The 17,156-nt window shown below is 51.5% G+C and overlaps 1 protein-coding gene across 3 annotated transcripts; it reads right to left on the reverse strand.

Moving 5' to 3' along the window:
- Positions 1 to 89: 89 nt before the first annotated feature.
- Positions 90 to 17,104, reverse strand: LRWD1 (leucine rich repeats and WD repeat domain containing 1). 3 transcript variants are annotated; one of them, XM_084273249.1, is made up of 17 exons: positions 16,612 to 16,688; positions 14,656 to 14,802; positions 12,048 to 12,282; positions 10,932 to 11,051; positions 9,346 to 9,498; positions 8,540 to 8,680; positions 7,586 to 7,927; positions 6,859 to 6,985; positions 6,504 to 6,613; positions 5,779 to 5,986; positions 4,185 to 4,257; positions 3,922 to 4,062; positions 2,917 to 3,014; positions 2,193 to 2,354; positions 1,540 to 1,613; positions 1,303 to 1,427; positions 90 to 264 (listed from the first exon to the last, which is right to left on the reverse strand). In XM_084273249.1, exons 2-17 carry the CDS (start codon positions 14,733 to 14,735, stop codon positions 210 to 212), a joined length of 2,244 nt encoding a protein of 747 aa, XP_084129375.1. In that variant the 5' UTR covers positions 14,736 to 14,802; positions 16,612 to 16,688; the 3' UTR covers positions 90 to 209. The 3 variants fall into 3 exon arrangements, with proteins under 3 accessions (XP_084129375.1, XP_084129374.1, XP_084129373.1); XM_084273248.1 differs by lacking the exons at positions 1,540 to 1,613; positions 16,612 to 16,688 and adding an exon at positions 17,083 to 17,104; XM_084273247.1 differs by lacking the exon at positions 1,540 to 1,613.
- Positions 17,105 to 17,156: the final 52 nt, after the last annotated feature.

Below are 17,156 nucleotides of genomic sequence, written 5' to 3' on the forward strand. Positions count from 1 at the left end.
ATGCCTTTTTCTTTGTGTCTCTTGCACGTAAGTAGCTGGTCTAGAAAACTGCATGGTTACATGGGCAACAGTCACTAATACTGCACTATTCCAAACACAGGAATGAAACTCTGGTACAAGGAACTATGACTTCTTCCAAATGGCTGTTATGTTCACACTAGTTAGAACAACAAGGTAAGTGAAAGTAGGGTCTGATACCACGTTGTTTATCAGGACTTCAGCCAGCTGCTCTCCGTTGGCCTGAAGCTCTGGCCACTTGAGAATCTGTGAGGAGAAGAGAGTTGGGAGAGGAAGGGAAGGGTGGAACTGGCTCTGGAATGGGGAGGGTGTTTGCAGAACCTGCTCCCTGGGGAAGGGCTCTGCCCTGGCTGGGGGGCACAGCTCTGATCCCCCTCCTCAAGGAGCATGAAAGCACAGGGATGTGATCAGAAAGGAAACAGTGAAAACAGCTGGAACTGAGTGTTCTGCAAAGCTTATGGACTCTAAATCACCTCCTACCTGGGGTTGGGCTGGTTCAGCCTGGAGAAAGCTCCAGAGTGACCTAATTATGGCCAAATTACAGCTTAATTACAGCCTACCAATACTTAAAAGGGTCCTCCAGGAAAGTGTGAGAGGGACTGCACCAGGAAGTGCAGGGGACAGGACAAGGGGCAGTGGCTTCAGCTAGCAGAGGGCAGGGGTAGGTCAGTTAGGAAAGAATTCCTTCCTCTGAGGGTGGGGAGGCCCTGGCACAGGGTGCCCAGAGAGGCTGTGGAAGCCCCATCCCTGGCAGGGTTCAAGGTTGGATGGGGCTTTGGGCACCCTGGGCTAGTGAGAGTGTCCCTGCCCATGGCAGGGGCTTGGAACTAGATGGGCTTTGGGGTCCCTTCCAGCCCAAAGCATTCTGTGATTTGAGGCCAGGCGCTGGAGTGTGTGTGATCAGCCTTTCAGGGCCTCCCCCTGCAAGGGAACAGCATCTGGCCAAAGAGGGATCTCCAGCTGCCAGGGAAGTGCCAAGTGAAATAAATAAAAAAGGTGGGATGAGCATACAGAAGCCACAAGCCTGCAGGGAAATGGTGCCCATATGTTTGTAGTGTCAGGCTCTGGTGTAACCACCAGGTCCTTACATGGGGCCCTTGTGCTCGCTGCCAGAAGGAAGGAGCAGGCAGCCCTGCCTTGCAGCTCCCCATTCCTGCCGCCTCTGGAGATCACTTGGAATGCTTGTGTGAGTTACAGGAAGCAGCTGGCACAGTGTGGTGTGGATCTGCTCCCTGGGGGGAGGGAGGGAGGCCCAGCTCTGCCCCAGGGGTGAGTGAGACCTACCTGGGTGGGTGGGATCCTCTTGTCCGAGCGCTTTCCCTTTGCAGCCCTCCACGCTGCGGTGTAGTTGGAGAGGTGGTACATCCACACGCTGCCATCCTCATCACCGCAGAAGACGTAGTCCTTTGCTGTAAAACCAAGGGGAGAAGCTGGGGAACGAGCACAGAACCAAGAGTCTGTTCCGTGCAGGACAGCTCAAGCCAGCACTGCAGGATTGGTTTGGGTGAGGACAGCCCATACCAGCAGAATCCTGTTTCCAGCACAAAGGCTCCGCAAGGAGTCAGGTCCTTGGAAGGCAAACTGGCTACCTTGCTCTAGTACAGAGAGAAGTGTGTTGGGATTTCTTCCAACTGTTTGGCTTTGGAAGGTGGTGATGGCATCAGGTTTCTTTCTTCCTTGTTAGTCTTTAGAGCCAGCAGCCTGGGCTGTGGAGGTCCTACCCTCCCTTCAGAGGCAGTAAGCACTACAAGGGCTCAAGAGCAGCTACAGGGCTGAGCCCTCAGCTCTGTGCCCTTTGAGGGCCTGGACAGGGAAGACTGTTGGCACAGTGCAGTTGGGGTAATGCTGCAAGCCTGAGCTGTTCCTGTGGCAGGGAGTAGAGCTGCATTTACACACTGTATTATACAGCCAGTGCTGGGCTGCACGGTTTGCTGAGGGCTCCTGTTGCTCACCAAGGGGAGATCAGACCCACTCTCACATGGGGACTGAAGTCCAGGCCTCTGCCTCCAACTATGGGCTTCTCTGCAGGGTGCAAGGGGAGGCTGGCCCTCTGGTCCCAGTAACTCTTGCTCTGTGCCACCATCCCTGTTGCTGTGACTGGTATGGCCTCTCTGCGTGCCCAAGGAAGGGTGCTGCCTACCTGGGCTGGTGCTGAGGGGAAGGGTGCTGCCTACCTGGGCAGGTGCTGAGTGTCAGGTAGGACAGGTCTGTCATGGACCACTCCAGCTCTGCCAGGATAACAGCGGACAGCGTTCGCTGGCTTCCCTTCCCTTTCGTGTCGAAAGACCGACTCCAGCTCCATAAGTATATGCAACCAGGTTTAGAGCTCTTGGAAACTGGGGAAGAGAGAGAGGAGAGGCTGTGTCAGCTGCTGAGATGCCTCAGAACAGCCGCTGGCCTCTGTCGAAGGTGGTGGTTGAGACGTGGGACCTGATACCAGCTGCTGCTCCTCCTTTACACCTTATTTCAGGGTAAGTGGAGGAGGCAGAGGTATTTTCAGTTCCAGCCTATGTTCCTGAACTGCAGAACAAGCACAGGCTACTCAGAAGGACCCAGCCCCCCTTTAAGTGCTCTCCCAGATGTGGGAACCCCCAATGTCCATGCAAAACACCCCACTGCTGGCTCCTGGGCCTTGAGCAAGAGCTTTCCAGTCTGGCTCTTGGGGAAGCTCCATCTGAGTTCCCATCCTGCTCAGACAGGGGTTTGCACCTCCAGCCCAACATTTTAGGGAAAGATCAGTGACTCTGGGACACAAGTCCCTTCTGCATAGCCCCCAACAATCCAAAGAAGAGGCAGTCACACCCGTGCAGTCCCTGGGCTCACCACGCTGGCTGCAGCCTGCCCCATGCTGAGGTGCCCGCCTGTTTTTCTGGCTTAGACTATTGCACTGATACTCACCAACAACATCATCATTGAGAAAAGCCAAACCATCAACCCTGTGAGATGTTGTCAGGCTTCCATCCCCTCCAGGAAACTGGAACGTGGCTTCAGAAGGCCTGTAGTGAGGGAAGGATGAAACGAGTCAAGTCCCACTTGAGCTCATGCTCTGGGCCACCTGGGTTTATCCATACAGCAGGAGCCTGTCTGCTGAACAGACTGCTGGTTTCCTTCAGGTGCTTCTGTAGGCTGTGGGAGCAGCAGACATCAGCAGGGCAGGACCTCACTAGCTTCCTCCTTGTAATTTTCCCTGTGCTCCTGTGCCAGTTTCCTGGGTAACCTCACGTAGCAGCAGCAGGGCAGGACTGGCTCAGACTCCAGCACAATCCAAGAACTGTCACTGCCTGATGCTACTTCAGGATGAAACACCCTCAATCCCAGACTGGTCTGGGTTGGAAGGGACCCCAAGGGTCACAGAGCCCCAACCCCCTGCCACAGGCAGGGACACCAACCTCCAGGCCTGGAGCTACACAAGGTTGCCCAGGGCCCGATCCAACCTGGCCTTGAACACCCCCAGGGATGGGGCACCCACCCCCTCTCTGGGCAGCCCCTTCCAGCCCCTCACCACTCTGTAAAAAACTTCCCCCTAAAATCCAGTTTAAACTTTCCCTCCTCCAGCTTCACTCCATCCCCCTTGTCCTGCCATTCTCTACCCTTTTAACAAGCTGATTCCCCCCTGTTTCTCTGCTCCCTTCAGGGACTGGAAGGCTGCAATAAGCCCCCCCCTCCCGCAGCCTTCTCTTTGCCAGGCTGAACAAGTTTGAGGGTAGAGTATTACACTGACATCTGCCCTCCTTCAGCACTACACCAGTGTTCCCCTCTTGCCACTATGGGGTGGGGAACACACCCCAACTCCAGTAGGAGATGCTGCTTTTGCTCAGGCTGCCTTGGTTATTACAAATACAGCCTCTTCTTCACCTCCTTGTTCTGGACAGCAAATGCATGGCCCCAACTTTTTGTTCTCACCTGTTTTTTTGTTCTTTATCCAGTTCTATATTCCAGGCAAAGCAGCCCTCTTCACAGCCAGCCAGCAGGTACTGCTCTGGGCAGGTGGGGACCAGGGCAATCCGTAAGGGAATAGAGAGCACTTCCAGCACTAGCAGCTGGCTATAAAAACACACAAACACACACAAAAACAACAGGAAAAAAGAGAAGCAGTAGTTAAGTGGTGCTGCAAGGTGATAGGTAGAGGCTCCCAGACTGGGCACAGCTGGTTTGTGAACCTTTACCTGGCTTTGAAGTTGTAGTCACAGTCTGGAATCCCAATATCCCAGAGTGCAATTCGCTTGTCATAGGATGCAGCTGTGGGGGGCAGAAGAGAAGCAGGTAGTGACACCTCTGCTCATCTGGCTCTTATGCTAGCTGGCAATTCCACCTGTGTCACAGGCCCCAACACTGAGCCTGTGGCACCAGAGAGCTCATTAAAGCACAGTGAGTCGAGGTTTCTGGCTCTGCACCACTTCACAGCCTTGTCAAACACACACACAATCTGCACTCTTACCCTGTGCTCCAGGAGGAGCAGAGGAAACAGTTTGTTTCCCAGCAGCCACTGCCAAGCTGTGGCTTCATGAGGTCATTGATTAGGGCTCCTTTCAGCTCATGTTCCTGGTCGTGGGTTCTAGCAGGATCTAAAATAGGAGCTCCAACCTCTACTCTTAGGCAGACATCAGTTCACTCTGCCTACCCACAGCTTCCTGCACTCACAGCCCCAGCAGCTCCCACCAGGAAAGCTAGGTCCTGACTGGAAGCATGAAAGACACTCAATGTCTTTGTCCCCAAACTGATTATACCAACAGCAGAAACAATCCTGAAAGATTACTCAGAGTAACCTGGATCCTAATCAGATGGCATCCCTCAAGAGCAGAGTAAAGGGTTAGCACCCAGCCCCCAAACAGCCACACAGAGACTCTCACTTTACAACTATACGTTTTGCTACGCAGTGTGATGGGCCTTGCTGTGCACACCAGTACTGGGGTGTGCTGTCACCCTGGGCTTCTGCTTTCTCCACTTCTGAGCTTCTTGAACAGTATTCACTATAGATACCCATGGTTAAAAAGAAATTCCCCTTTTAATGGTTCATGCAGCATTCTAACCACTCTAGGATGTGGGTAATTGTAGGGAAGAGAAACAATGTGCTGAGGGGTGCAGGTGGGGTCCAAATGGCTGGGTAACAGCTTGCTTTATAGGCCTGACAATGCAGCTGCAATTTGTAATATGATGGTTCAGTTCCTACCAGTCCAAAAGCCTCAGCAGACCCTACCAGGGTGAAGCTCTCTTCTACAGCAGGACCTGAATTATTTCTGACAAGCCACAGAACTCAAACAAGAGAAAAGAATTCATTAACTGAAAAGCAATTAAGTAGGTAGCATTGCTCACTGGCACAACTGAAGCCCAACAGCCACTGCACTGCCCCTGTTGCCATGCTTGAGGAGAGCCCTGCCCCCTGACTGCCTGGCAGCAGGCTGCCCTGGCCATCGTTCCTCTTCCTCACCCCTGTGGAATGGATCTGGGCTGGTTGGTGGCTGGTGTATGCCTGACAGGCATGCTGAGAGCTACAGAGGGTGGAACAGGAGCTGCTGCCCCTCAGCTGAAGAGGCAGGCTCTGTGGCTGAGACAGTCTGTGCCTTCTGTAGACCAGTGCCACAGGGAACTAACAATACTCTTTCTTTAGCATCTGTCCATGCTTTCTGTATGTGTGCAAGGTCCCTGTAAGTGCTCCCTACCCACACACACTTGCCCTGGTGACAGTTCCCCCTGCTAAGGAAACACAACCCTTTCTACATCAGCCACCAACACCAGAGAGATTCGGAACCAGAGACTTACTGAAGAGGTGAGTTTCTTGAGTTGGGCTGAAGCAGACAGTAGCAATGGGCTTTTTATGAGCCTTTATCTCTCCGTAGCAGAAGTCAGCTGCCACATGAATCAGTTTGACAATCCCTCTCCTCCCAGCAGCTGCCAAGATATTGTGAGATTTTTTCCGATTGTTGCTGATTACCATTGTGAGGGTTGTCCATGCGACACTGAAAAACTCCTGGGAGGGAGAGAGACACGAAGAACAGTGTGAAAGAGAACAGCCAGCAGGATGGCTGTTAGCTCAGAGATAAGACAACTATCACACAGAGCTATTCAGGTGAAATGACACGACAGTTGGAGCTGGAGCATGGCATCTCAAAACCAGAACAACACAAACTATCAAACCAGGATGTTTATTCCTCTGCACCATCAAGCAGTCTTAGCAGCCTGGATACACACATGTCTGCCCACGGGAGGAGAAGAGAGGCAAACTCATCTTTAGGAGTAATAAAAACATAAATAAACCAGACCAGGCAATGCAAGTAAAAAGCATGGAGATGGATGGCAAGAGCTGCTAAGACCTGCAAGTAAGCAGCTCTTGCCATCCATCTCCATGCTTTTAAGACCTGCCCACACTAACGCCTGAAACCCTTTCAGAACTCTTATTAATATCTATTATGTATAAATGCAGGTAGTTATAAACAGATGTACATGGCATTCCCACTCCATGCTTACTCTCCCCACCAGCAACCTACCTCTGTAGCCACCTTATACTTTTTCAGCACTGTTCCCGTCTCACAATCGATCAGACAGACTGATTCCCCTCCACACGTTGCCACAGTCCTGGAGGAGCTCACAATGGGATCTGAAAGATGAAGAGAAGAGGTGAGAAGTTCCCAGGTTCAGGGATAGCACGTGAAGACTGCAGCTTATCACCGCCTCTGGTGCTCTCCCAGTCTCCTGTACTCAAAGTCGAAGCAGGACGTAAGCAAGTCTCTTCCTGACAGTGGAGACTACAGCTTGAAGGAGCAGGGATCTAGCACATGGAGTCCGCTGGGATTCCAGAGCCAGGTGGTTCTGGGAATCCTGCAAACCTCTTTCAGAGCTCACCTTTCCTGGCTCCAGAGTCTAGCAATGGCTCGAAGACACAGGACCAGAGCTGCGTTTTAAAATCCTCGCGGCTGTTGCCTTTACTGTGACACTGGAGAAAATGCAATGGCTCTGCACTCACATCCTCCTACAACAAACCATCCACATTTAGAAAATTCATTCCCCTGACAGCGGTTTGCTTGCGACTGCCTTGACAGAACTCTCTACTGAACACAGCAATCTGAGTTAAAATGGAGTATTTTTCAGCCCTTCTGTGCTACAGAGAGCAGGAGAGATTGAGGTGCCACCAATGCTCAAGACTCCTAAGCCAGCATGCAAGTAAGTGTTTAGAAAAGATGGGCCCAGCAGTGAACCCCGTTTCCTGCAGCAGAGCAATGTGAAAAACCCTTCAGATCCCCACTGGTCTGAGCTGAGGGGGAAACACCTTTCCCCATGCAGCCATCAGTTTGACCTGAAAGCAAGTCAGTCCCATTTCTCAGAACAGGCTTTCAGTGCACCACCTCAGAGCGTTGGTCCATCCATTGCCCGCAGGGAATTCACTGTCTCCAGGGGTGGCCTTCCCTCAGAGATTTAAAACAACAGAAAAACCCAAACAAAACCTGTAACATACAATGTATCTGGCCAATTATGAGCTCCAAAGTGTGTAGAGCTCTGGTGAAACCTGAACGTGGCTCCTCCCGCTAAACTAAGAGGCCAAAAGCCAGTCCCGGGGGGCTGACAATCGTACCTTGCCCTTGGAGTTCTTCACTGGAGTCAAGATAACAACCCCATTTTCCTGCTGCTCACTTTTCTGTTCCCCTGTCAGCTGGCTGGATCTTCTGTTGCTTTGCCCCTTGGGAGACTGCTCTCCATTCTTGTGTGTCCCTTCGGCTTCCTGTTCCGGGGTCGCCTCTTTGGCCGGCTGGTTTGATGATCTGGGTTTATCAGGGGCTGGGTCATCCTGCACAGCATTGGACTTCCTGGGATTTACTGCAGCTTCCTCCTTGGTGCTTGCCTGGGACTTGGACCTCTTCTTTCCAGACCCTGCTTTTGAATTACTCCTTTTCCTCTTGCTGGGCGTTACGGTCACCTAAAAGGCACATTGTCAGTTTCTGGAAAGGCTTCTAGCTTGTGCAGGGGATTTGTAAGTCAGAGGTATTAATTATTCAAACACAAGAGCTCTCCCATGGTTACAGAGTGGGTTTCAAGAATCAGACAGCCCAGATCAGCAGCGTTCCTAGAGGCAGAAGCTAATGAAACTCACACAGCCAGCCTCCTCCTCATCTCCATTCCCCTGACCCATTTACATAGGATGTGGAAAACTGAACCAGGTCCATGGGCCAAGGGGCTTCAGTCTGCTGCCACTTCCAAGAGGGCAAGTGCCATCAGTCTGGCCATGCATCAGCCCAGTCCTCTCACTAAAAATATCCCTTCCCCACAGGAGAAGTGGGTTGTACACATGGAATCTTCTGGGTCTCCTATGAGAATGGAAACTCTCTCCTCTTGGAGAGCAACTCAACCTTCACACTGCTGGGAGAGCTTTAATCTTGCTGTAAAAAACAAGGCTCAGCTGCAGAATCAGGCTGAGGCCTGAGTCTGTCCCTGCAGTTAACAAAGAGTCAGAAATGTAAACTGACAAGTGCTACTGAATTTCTAAGAAATAAAAAAGGACATTGTTAATGTAACTGGGAAAATTACTTACCTGATCCACCTCCTCTGCAACTTCCATGGGGCTTTCTGTACTTTCTTCTTCACTCTCATCCGTCTTTTCATCTGTTTCAGGATCTGTGTTTATGTCCAGACCCAGTGAACGTGCCAGAAACTCTTCTGCAATCATTTTCACCTTAGAAGCAAATATGTGGACAAGACAAAAAAGTGACAGCAGTCAAACTCTGAGCTGTAACGACAAGAGCTGCTTGTTACACAAGAGCTTTTAATACTTGTTTCCATTATTCTACATTAATTTCACAAGTGATGGAGGAGTCCTCAGCTTCTCTGCTGACATTACATGACCCAAGAACTTCCCTTTGTTACAGACATCCAGGGTACCCATTTGCAAGGACAACAGCACAGCAATGACACAAGACAAAGGAGAGATGGAGGCCTCGACTGCATGTGTGCAAGTGCAATTAACACCTGTGTTACAAACTAAACCATCTCTTTCTGCACTGCAAGTAACGAGTTCTGTCATGATCTTTTCTCCATCCATACAGCTTCCATCAAGACTAAAGGCTGGCATAAGAGTTATCTGCAAATCATGAAGTACTAAGGATACTGCAGGCTTTTTAATTAGCGCAATCATTGCTTGTGAAATTAAACCCCCACATGTTTAATGACACCCATTGCAACCTGGCACATGTAACTGCTTAACAAGGCAGTGGAGGAACCAGAAAAAGTGATGCCACCTGCCTGCAAGGTACCCAGAACCCAAACCCACAGAGCACTGTTCAGCATCAGGCTGCAGAGCCCTTGCCTGAGGGACAGGAGGGTGAGCGAGGCGTGACCTACCCGCCAGCGGGTGAATTCACTGAGTGAGCTGGGCCCATGCACTACGTTGGTCTGCACTGACTTCAGGAACTTCTTCTTGATGGACTTCGCCTGCTCAGCTGTGTGCTTCTCAGGAAGCTGGTCATGGAAGAATTTCTCCCAGTGAGCAGTAACCTAGGAAGAAAGCCTGAGTCCATGCCAGACCACTCGGGAAAACCAGCGCAGAAAAGCACACGAGCACCTGTGAAAGCATTTCAGGAGCTGCAGCCCCTGGGGCTCTGCTGGCTACCTGATGGCACTGCTTCCATTTACTTCACCAGTGTTCAAACCACCACTTCAGCTGACAAGAAACCCAGTTCCTCTGAGTGTGGCAAGTACTGTCAACACAGACCCAGAGCAATGCCTGATTTCATGCCTCTGTATCCATGGCAAATGGTCCTAAGGAGTCTTACCCTGTGCCTTACTAACAGGGAGTGCCTGACAGGTAATTAATTTATCCTCACAGGCCCAGGATAATGGGGGTGCCCAAGACTTCTTGTAGTTGAAGTGTGTGCATCAGCAATAATGGTGCAAGTCATTATACAGACACCTTGACCCCAAAAGGATTTTGAACCATGGGCACACTCATGCAGACCCTCACCTAGCAGCCCAGTTCCCACCTGAGAGTTCCTGGTGGGCACCTGTAACCATTTGGACCCAAAAGACTCTTTACCTTTAGACACAGCAGTAAGAACTGGGTGGCCAGGTACAAAGAGTACCATCAGGGAAAGGTATCTGGGGCACAGATACTAGGAGAAGAAAAGAACAGCACAGAGGAGCATTTGGTGTCTCATTAAACAGCCAACTGGGCCTGGCTGCCTGGAAGATAAGAGGCTGAACAGCACCCACCAAGACCCTTTGAGGTACAAGGTATTACACAGATAACAGCACAATAAGCCATCCCAGCCTTCAGTACTTGATCTCTCCACCACTGCTACATGGAATGAATTACTAAGATCAACGAAGTAGCATCCAAATGGCAAGACAGAACTGCACAAAACCTCCTACTTTTTTCAGCTTTGCTCAAGATCACAACATGCTTCATGGGGACAATGCCAGGAGCTAAACTGTGTCAGTAAATGAGTCAAAACACAGTTCTGAACATGCAAAGCTGAAGAAGAACAAACAGATCTTCATTCCCAGTGTATATGCTGAAAAACATTATCCTGAGCTTGGTTTTGTGCTCCTCATTTCTGGGGCCAGGACAGTAACACAAATTAGAGGGGGAGGTGCATGCAGCTGTCAGTGTCAGCACCAGGCTTCTCCCATGTCTGAAAGATGATTGGAGTGACCTGAAAAATTAGAGGGTCAGACACAGACCACGCTGGCCCTGCTCCTGTGATTCAAACCAAAGACAGAAGTTGGCAACACAGAAGGGGCAGAGCAAATTCAAGCAGTGACCAGAGGAGGCAGCAGGAAGACTTTCACTAGGTGCCTGTGCTGCAGGCTGTGCTCAGATCAGACCACAATTACAGCTGAACATTTGACACTTGTTTGCCATCGAGCTGAGCACTGTATCTAGTTATTCCCCAGGTGTTTAGAGGTTCAGAAAACATCACACACCTTACCTTGCTGGTGAGCTTACGGCTGTTGACACGCCTGATGTGGTTAGCCAGCTTGGTTATATCCTTGCCGTTGAGCAGCCGAAGGTTTTGCAGGAGAAACATCACCTTGTAGTCATCATTGAGCTGGAAAGAGAGGACATGAGAGTGACAGAACCTGTACATGTGGTACTTGTTTAGCTTTAGTGCTTTATTAAAATACAGCCAAGGAGGAGAGGAATATATTTAAGCTGGGAAAAGCCATTTCATCAAATCTTCTCAGCATTTCTGACTTGCTTGTCCCCTTGCAGCTGTAAATCACCATTCTCCCAGGAGGCAGGGTGTCACACTGCAGACAGAAGACCTGGCTCACGCTCAGGCAGTACTGACATCCAACACAAGGTGGTGGTGGTGTAACCGGCCTCATCTGCTGCCTGGGCACTCTGTCTGCAGCCTGTAGCTGGGAATTTCACGCAGAGGAAGGCCTGGCCTGCCCTGCCTACACAGAGGACACCGGCAGGGCTCCTTCGGGGCAGGTGAGCTTTAGGTGAGACCAGTTCCCCTGTCCAGTTCACCACACAGCCACACATACCCTCCTGCCAGCATGCAATAGCAAATAACCACCTGGGGATGGCAATAGTGGCTGATAGCAGTTTAAAGCACAAGAAGAATTACAGCTTTGGATACTTAAAACAGTTGGCAGATCCTCTTGAGAGGAGTCAGAAAACCTAAACCAAGCTCATCACCCAGTCTCAGCCATCATCAGAGGAGCAAGTCCTCTCTTGCAGAGCACATGGAGCACCAGAACTAACATACAAGGACACTTCTGTGCTGTCATTACTGTATCTTACACAAGTGTGAGCATAAGATATCCTGCCTGATATGCTGGCTAAAACAGGACCCTGCCCTGGAGAATCAGGAGTTGAGGATCCCCAGAGTTTAACAGCTCTGTGGTTTTTGGCAAGTCACTTCTGTAGATAGGGAAATAGCAGCACAAACTGGTGAAGGGGCACAAAAAGACCTGCTGCTTTCTGGGGTGCCCTAACACCCACTGCCCAAGAGCAATATGTAAGGACTAGGCATAACCACTGCTCCTTTCCCCCTCTGTTTAATGCTCAGCTTGTAAGGGTGGGAGTAACTCACTGTCAAGTACACATTGTTCTCATAGGTCAGCTCCTCGAGCAGAGGGAACTGTTTCAGAGCGGTTACATCTTCCAGCTTGTTGTTGTTGCAGTTGAGGACACGCAGATCAGGCAGGGTCAGACTGTTGGGAAACTTGTCCAGCAAATTATCAGAGAGATCTAGTTTCTGCAGATGCCTCAGACGGGAAAACAAACGTGGGTCTAAGTCTCCAGTCTTCAACTGCAGCTTGGACAGGCTGAAAACAGAAGAGAACGTGAACTATCTGCATCTCCTTGGGGAAAAAAACCCCAAGTGCTGACTTACTCAGGATACAAGTTCCCACCTGGTGGCACCTCACAGTCCAGCACAGGTCATGGGGCCAAATAACCAAACCTGCTTCTTCAGTCACAGCATCCCGGGCTGCACACACAGGGACAAGATGCCACCGTGTCTGAGCTACGGACACCATCATAGACTCACAGACCGGTCCGGGTTGGAAGGGACCCCAAGGATCACAGAGCTCCAACCCCCTGCCACAGGCAGGGACACCAACCTCCAGGCCTGGAGCTACACAAGGTTGCCCAGGGCCCGATCCAACCTGGCCTTGAACACCCCCAGGGACGGGGAACCCACCCCCTCTCTGGGCAGCCTGTTCCAGCCCCTCACCACTCTCTCTGTAAAGAACTTCCCCCTAAGATCTCATCTCACCCTTCCCTCCATCCCCCTTGTCCTGCCAAGGGCAAGCCTACCAAAGTATTTGCAGTGTAATTACCCTGTGATCTGGATGAAGCTCCTATGGAGTCAGAGCTGGTTGCGAGCCGCACATCACCGGAACAGGTCTTGTTCACAGAAAAAACTACTCCACCCCTAACAATTCTGGTATTTTACTCCTTTGCAACTTAAATTCAACCAAACAAGGCACTTACTCACTGCACCATCAGCCTGCTCTGTCCACAGAATGCACCAGAATCATCATTTCACTCATTTTTAGAAGTCACCATCTCATGGTGTAAGAACTCCTGGCCCCCCTCACTCCGCGCCCACACTTGCACTCACACAAGGATGTGGCAAATTGGATCAGTTTGCTGATCTGGCTCAAAACTTTCCTTCTCTGCATTAGAAGTTAAGTTCAGGCCAAGTGCAGAGTACATCCCCAAATAATTTGATTGTTTTCCAAGAACTAACCACAAAACAAAGGTGCTGTTCCCATTTCTTTTACAGTGGATTTTGCCACAAAAAAAACCCTTCCAATGGCAAATATGGAAATCTACTTAAGAAAATCACCACATGCCCCCAAAACAGGAGAATTCTGTCCTGAAAGAGGAAGTCATACAATACTTATGAAGGATAAAAATAAATAAAGACCCCCTCCTCTGCAAGAGAGTGAAAACTGCATATTATATGAAGGGTCATTTACATTTGATTAGATCATTTAGTTGAGCTCCAAAGGGAGCTTCTAGTCCTGGCAGCCAACATCTCTTGGGGACAGGAGCCTGGGTTCCTTTAACAAACTCAATCTCAGTCTCTAATGATTAGTAAAAGGTGGCTTTCTAAATATAAATGAAGAGTGAATAAAGGAGGTAGGTAACATTAGGAACGAAGACCACTCCTCCCTCACTCGTTACCTCAGCAGTGGTAACGAGCTGGTCAGTAACCAGTAGTGAAAGATGCAAGAAGTGTTGAGCAGGATTCAGCTGCCTGCAAAGCTGAGTGTGACTCTGGTGTCATTTTGGGGAGAAACTCAGCAGAATGTTCCTCTGAGGGACCTTCTGAAATACAAACCTTCACCATCACGACAGGAAGCTGCAAGGCAAAAGCCACAGCCTAGAAATTCACTACTTCACACATCACTCTCTTACCCAGACTACTGCAGCCCATCCTCTTCAGATCTTTTGAGTTTCTCTCTCTAAAAAATGATCCTTTTAGCACAAGACAAACTAAAAGAAATAACTGAGCACATATGAAACCCAAAACTCTTACATCAGCAACAAAAACAAGAGTGCCATCCAGAAATTGGGTAGCTGACTCAGTGGGACTGGCCAGTTCTGGAATAGTGAAATTCCACTGCATTAAGCATTTGGAAAGACAGGTGTTTCCAACAACCTCTTTAAGGAGCTGAGCAACTAAACTGGTTTAGTGGTTTCTAAGTGCATCAGAGTTTATTTTCCTTCTCTGCAATGTTTGAGGTACTAACATAACTGGGTTTAGAGGAGATGGACAGTGATGGAGGGAGAGAAAATAATGCCAAAAGCATTTAAAACCCCTCTAAAATCCAGCCAGAAGAGATTCTCTTATATTAAGCTACTACCAGGAAAGACAGAAGTGTTTTGGGGGGTAGGGAACATATCTTAGGATGAGGAAATGGGGATTCAGCCTTAAGCAGTTTCACAGAAGATATTGGCAGCACATATACAATATAAATGGGGAAAGAAGGCAGCAAGTGCTGATAACCTCTCTAGTCAGTGCAGTTCCACTAGCACCTGCTGATCCTGCATTGAGAATGCCACCACCTCCTGTTCTGCACTCTGTATCTGTCTGTCTGCAGTAAAAAAGCTCAGGGGAAGAAAGAGAAAGAAAGGGATCAGCCAGGCTGAGCTGAGCTGTGATACCCTGGCCTGTCTGCACTTACTTCAGCGTCTCGATCTTCCGGAGCCTCGTGGATCTTGGAACTGCTCTTTCCAAAAGAAGTTCTGTGGTAATTTTTGACATTTTTGATCTCCACCCCTCTGCTGGAATCACTCATCAGTCAGATGTAGGATCTCTCCTTGTACCCTTCCTGGTAAAACAAACAGGAGTAAGAGGAAGTCCTTCCAACTGGCTCCAAAAGGAGGGGGGCAGGGGAGAATAAAAGTGATGAGGTTAGCTACTGACTTAGCTGGTGTGAAGTCACCTTTTCTTACATGGCTGAAGTTAAAATACCAGAGATCATTATTATGCTGGGAACATCCTCCCAACAGACCGACCCAACCCAGCTCCAAAACAACACTGATACATCCCTTGGCTATTAAAACCACAGACTTGCTGCAGGTGAAAGCTGTCCATGGAGCGACAGTCTCCCAGTTACCTGTTTGTACCTCTCCTGAGCAACAGGGCTCTGCTCCAAAAACTCAAGACATGCTTTCAAATAAACAGCAAGAAAAAATACACCTGTTCTGAGTACCTTCCCCCCAAGGAAATGACACTGTGTGCTCACTGGCCTGACCAGATGGATAAACTCCTGCCTGAACGACTTCTGAATTCCCTGGAATGCTGGAAAACTGAATTAATTTTTAAAATTTAGTTAGTTAATTAAAACTTAATTACCAGAAACGTCAACATCCACTGATCAATAACGTAATTTCCTCACCAAGGAAAAAAACCTAAAACATTCTGTATGCTACTGGTAACTGACAGGTGTTTGCAGGGGCCCTTGTGGATAGGGCAGTACACGTGCACACAGGGATACACTGATATTTACAGTAACAACGCTGATAGGGCCAAAGCAGCTTCATGAAATCACTGGTTCGTGGCTTTCCACTCTTTCTGACACCGATTCCAAGAGAGAGAAGTAAAAGAGAAAAGAGCTGGGAGGCCAGGCTTGCTTCTGCCTCTTTGTGTCAGTCTCACCACCGCCTAAATGCCACTCCAGTGAATCGTGCTGAACACACGAGGTACTACAGGTACTACACTGTCCTTAGGCTTGCCCTCAGCACCACAGCATCCCCTCAGCACCTGGGCCACTGTGCTGGATGAGCAACGGGGCATTGCCTTGTTAACATGTGTGAGGAAGGGCAATCAGAATCGTGGAACTGTGGGGTTGGAAGGGCCCCCCAGAGCCCATGGGGTCCCACCCCCTGCCAAAGCAGGGTCCCTAGGACAGGGGCTGGAATCCTTCCAGAGAAGGAGACTCCACACCCCTTGGGCAGCCTGTCCCAGGGCTCCCTCACCCTCACCAGAAGGAAGCATATTGATGTGGAACTCCCTGTGCTCCGACTTGAAGCCATTGCCCTCCCTGTGTGGAATATTTTGTACCAGCATAAAGAGCATTGAGCCTAAAAAACCGCTTGAAGAGCAGCTGTCTGGGGTTTGACCCTTCAGGTGGCAGGGCTGACACCGAAAACCAAACCCCAGGATCAGGCCCTTACCTGCAGAACCCAATACCCCTCCCCAGGCTCCGGACCCTGTAAGAAATGCGGCACGGGTGGCTGCAGGTGTTCCCATCACCCTCTTTTCGACCTCACCCGCACCTCGGCCCGGCCACACGGCCTGTGGCACCTCAGGAGCTGCAGGGCACCCGCCACACCGCGCGGCCCCATCGCCACACCGCGGGCGATGCTGCAGAGCGCGCCTTCACCTGCCCCAGGCCTGGGGGGCCCCGTTCCCGGCTGCACTGGGAGCCGCCGCCAGCAGCGGCCATCGGCCCTCCTCCAGCCCCACAGCACCTCCCGCCGCGCCGGTTCAGGCCTGGCGAACGGAGAGATTACAGCCAGCCGAGCCGCAACTTCCCCGCGCTGCCTGGGCCACAGCTTCAGACACACCGAGGCCAGCCCGGCCCTGCCCGGCACCCCGCTGCCAGCGGCCCGCAGCCCACCCAGGGGCGGCTTACCCGCTGCCAAGCGGCCCCGGCGGCCCTTCAGGCCGCGGCAGTCCCGAGGCCGTGCCCGGGCCGCGGGGCAACCGGCCGCTGGGCGCAGGCCGCGGCGCCGCCCGCGGGCAGGGCCGGCGGCGCCTGGCTTCGAGCCGGGGAGGCCAGGTGAGAGACCCCGGGCCGGGGCCGCCGCCTCACGCCGCCCCCGCGCGGCGCCTTCTAACCCGAGCCCGGGGCGAGGGCCGGAGCCGGCCGCAGACCAAGGCGCCCCCGCGGAGTGCGCCCTGGGTAGCGGGACTGCAACTCCCAGCAGCCCCCGCGGCGCCGAGCAGCGATGCGGGGCCCGGCCGCGCCGGGGGGGGCTGCTGGGAAAGAGAGTCCGCGGTCGCACCCCCGCTCACTCCGCCGGCCCGGCCGCACAGCCTGCGCCGGGCCCCGTGTGCCCCCGCGCTGCCGCCCCGGCCGCGCCTTACCCCCCGCTCCCCTCACCTGGAAGCCGGCCGGGCCGCGGCGGCGGGAGGGGAGGAGAAAGAGGGCGCGGGGAGGCAGGAAGGAAGGAAGGA

This window comes from Gallinula chloropus, assembly GCF_964237585.1.
Source record: "Gallinula chloropus genome assembly, chromosome: 19".
Lineage (NCBI taxonomy): Eukaryota > Metazoa > Chordata > Aves > Gruiformes > Rallidae > Gallinula > Gallinula chloropus.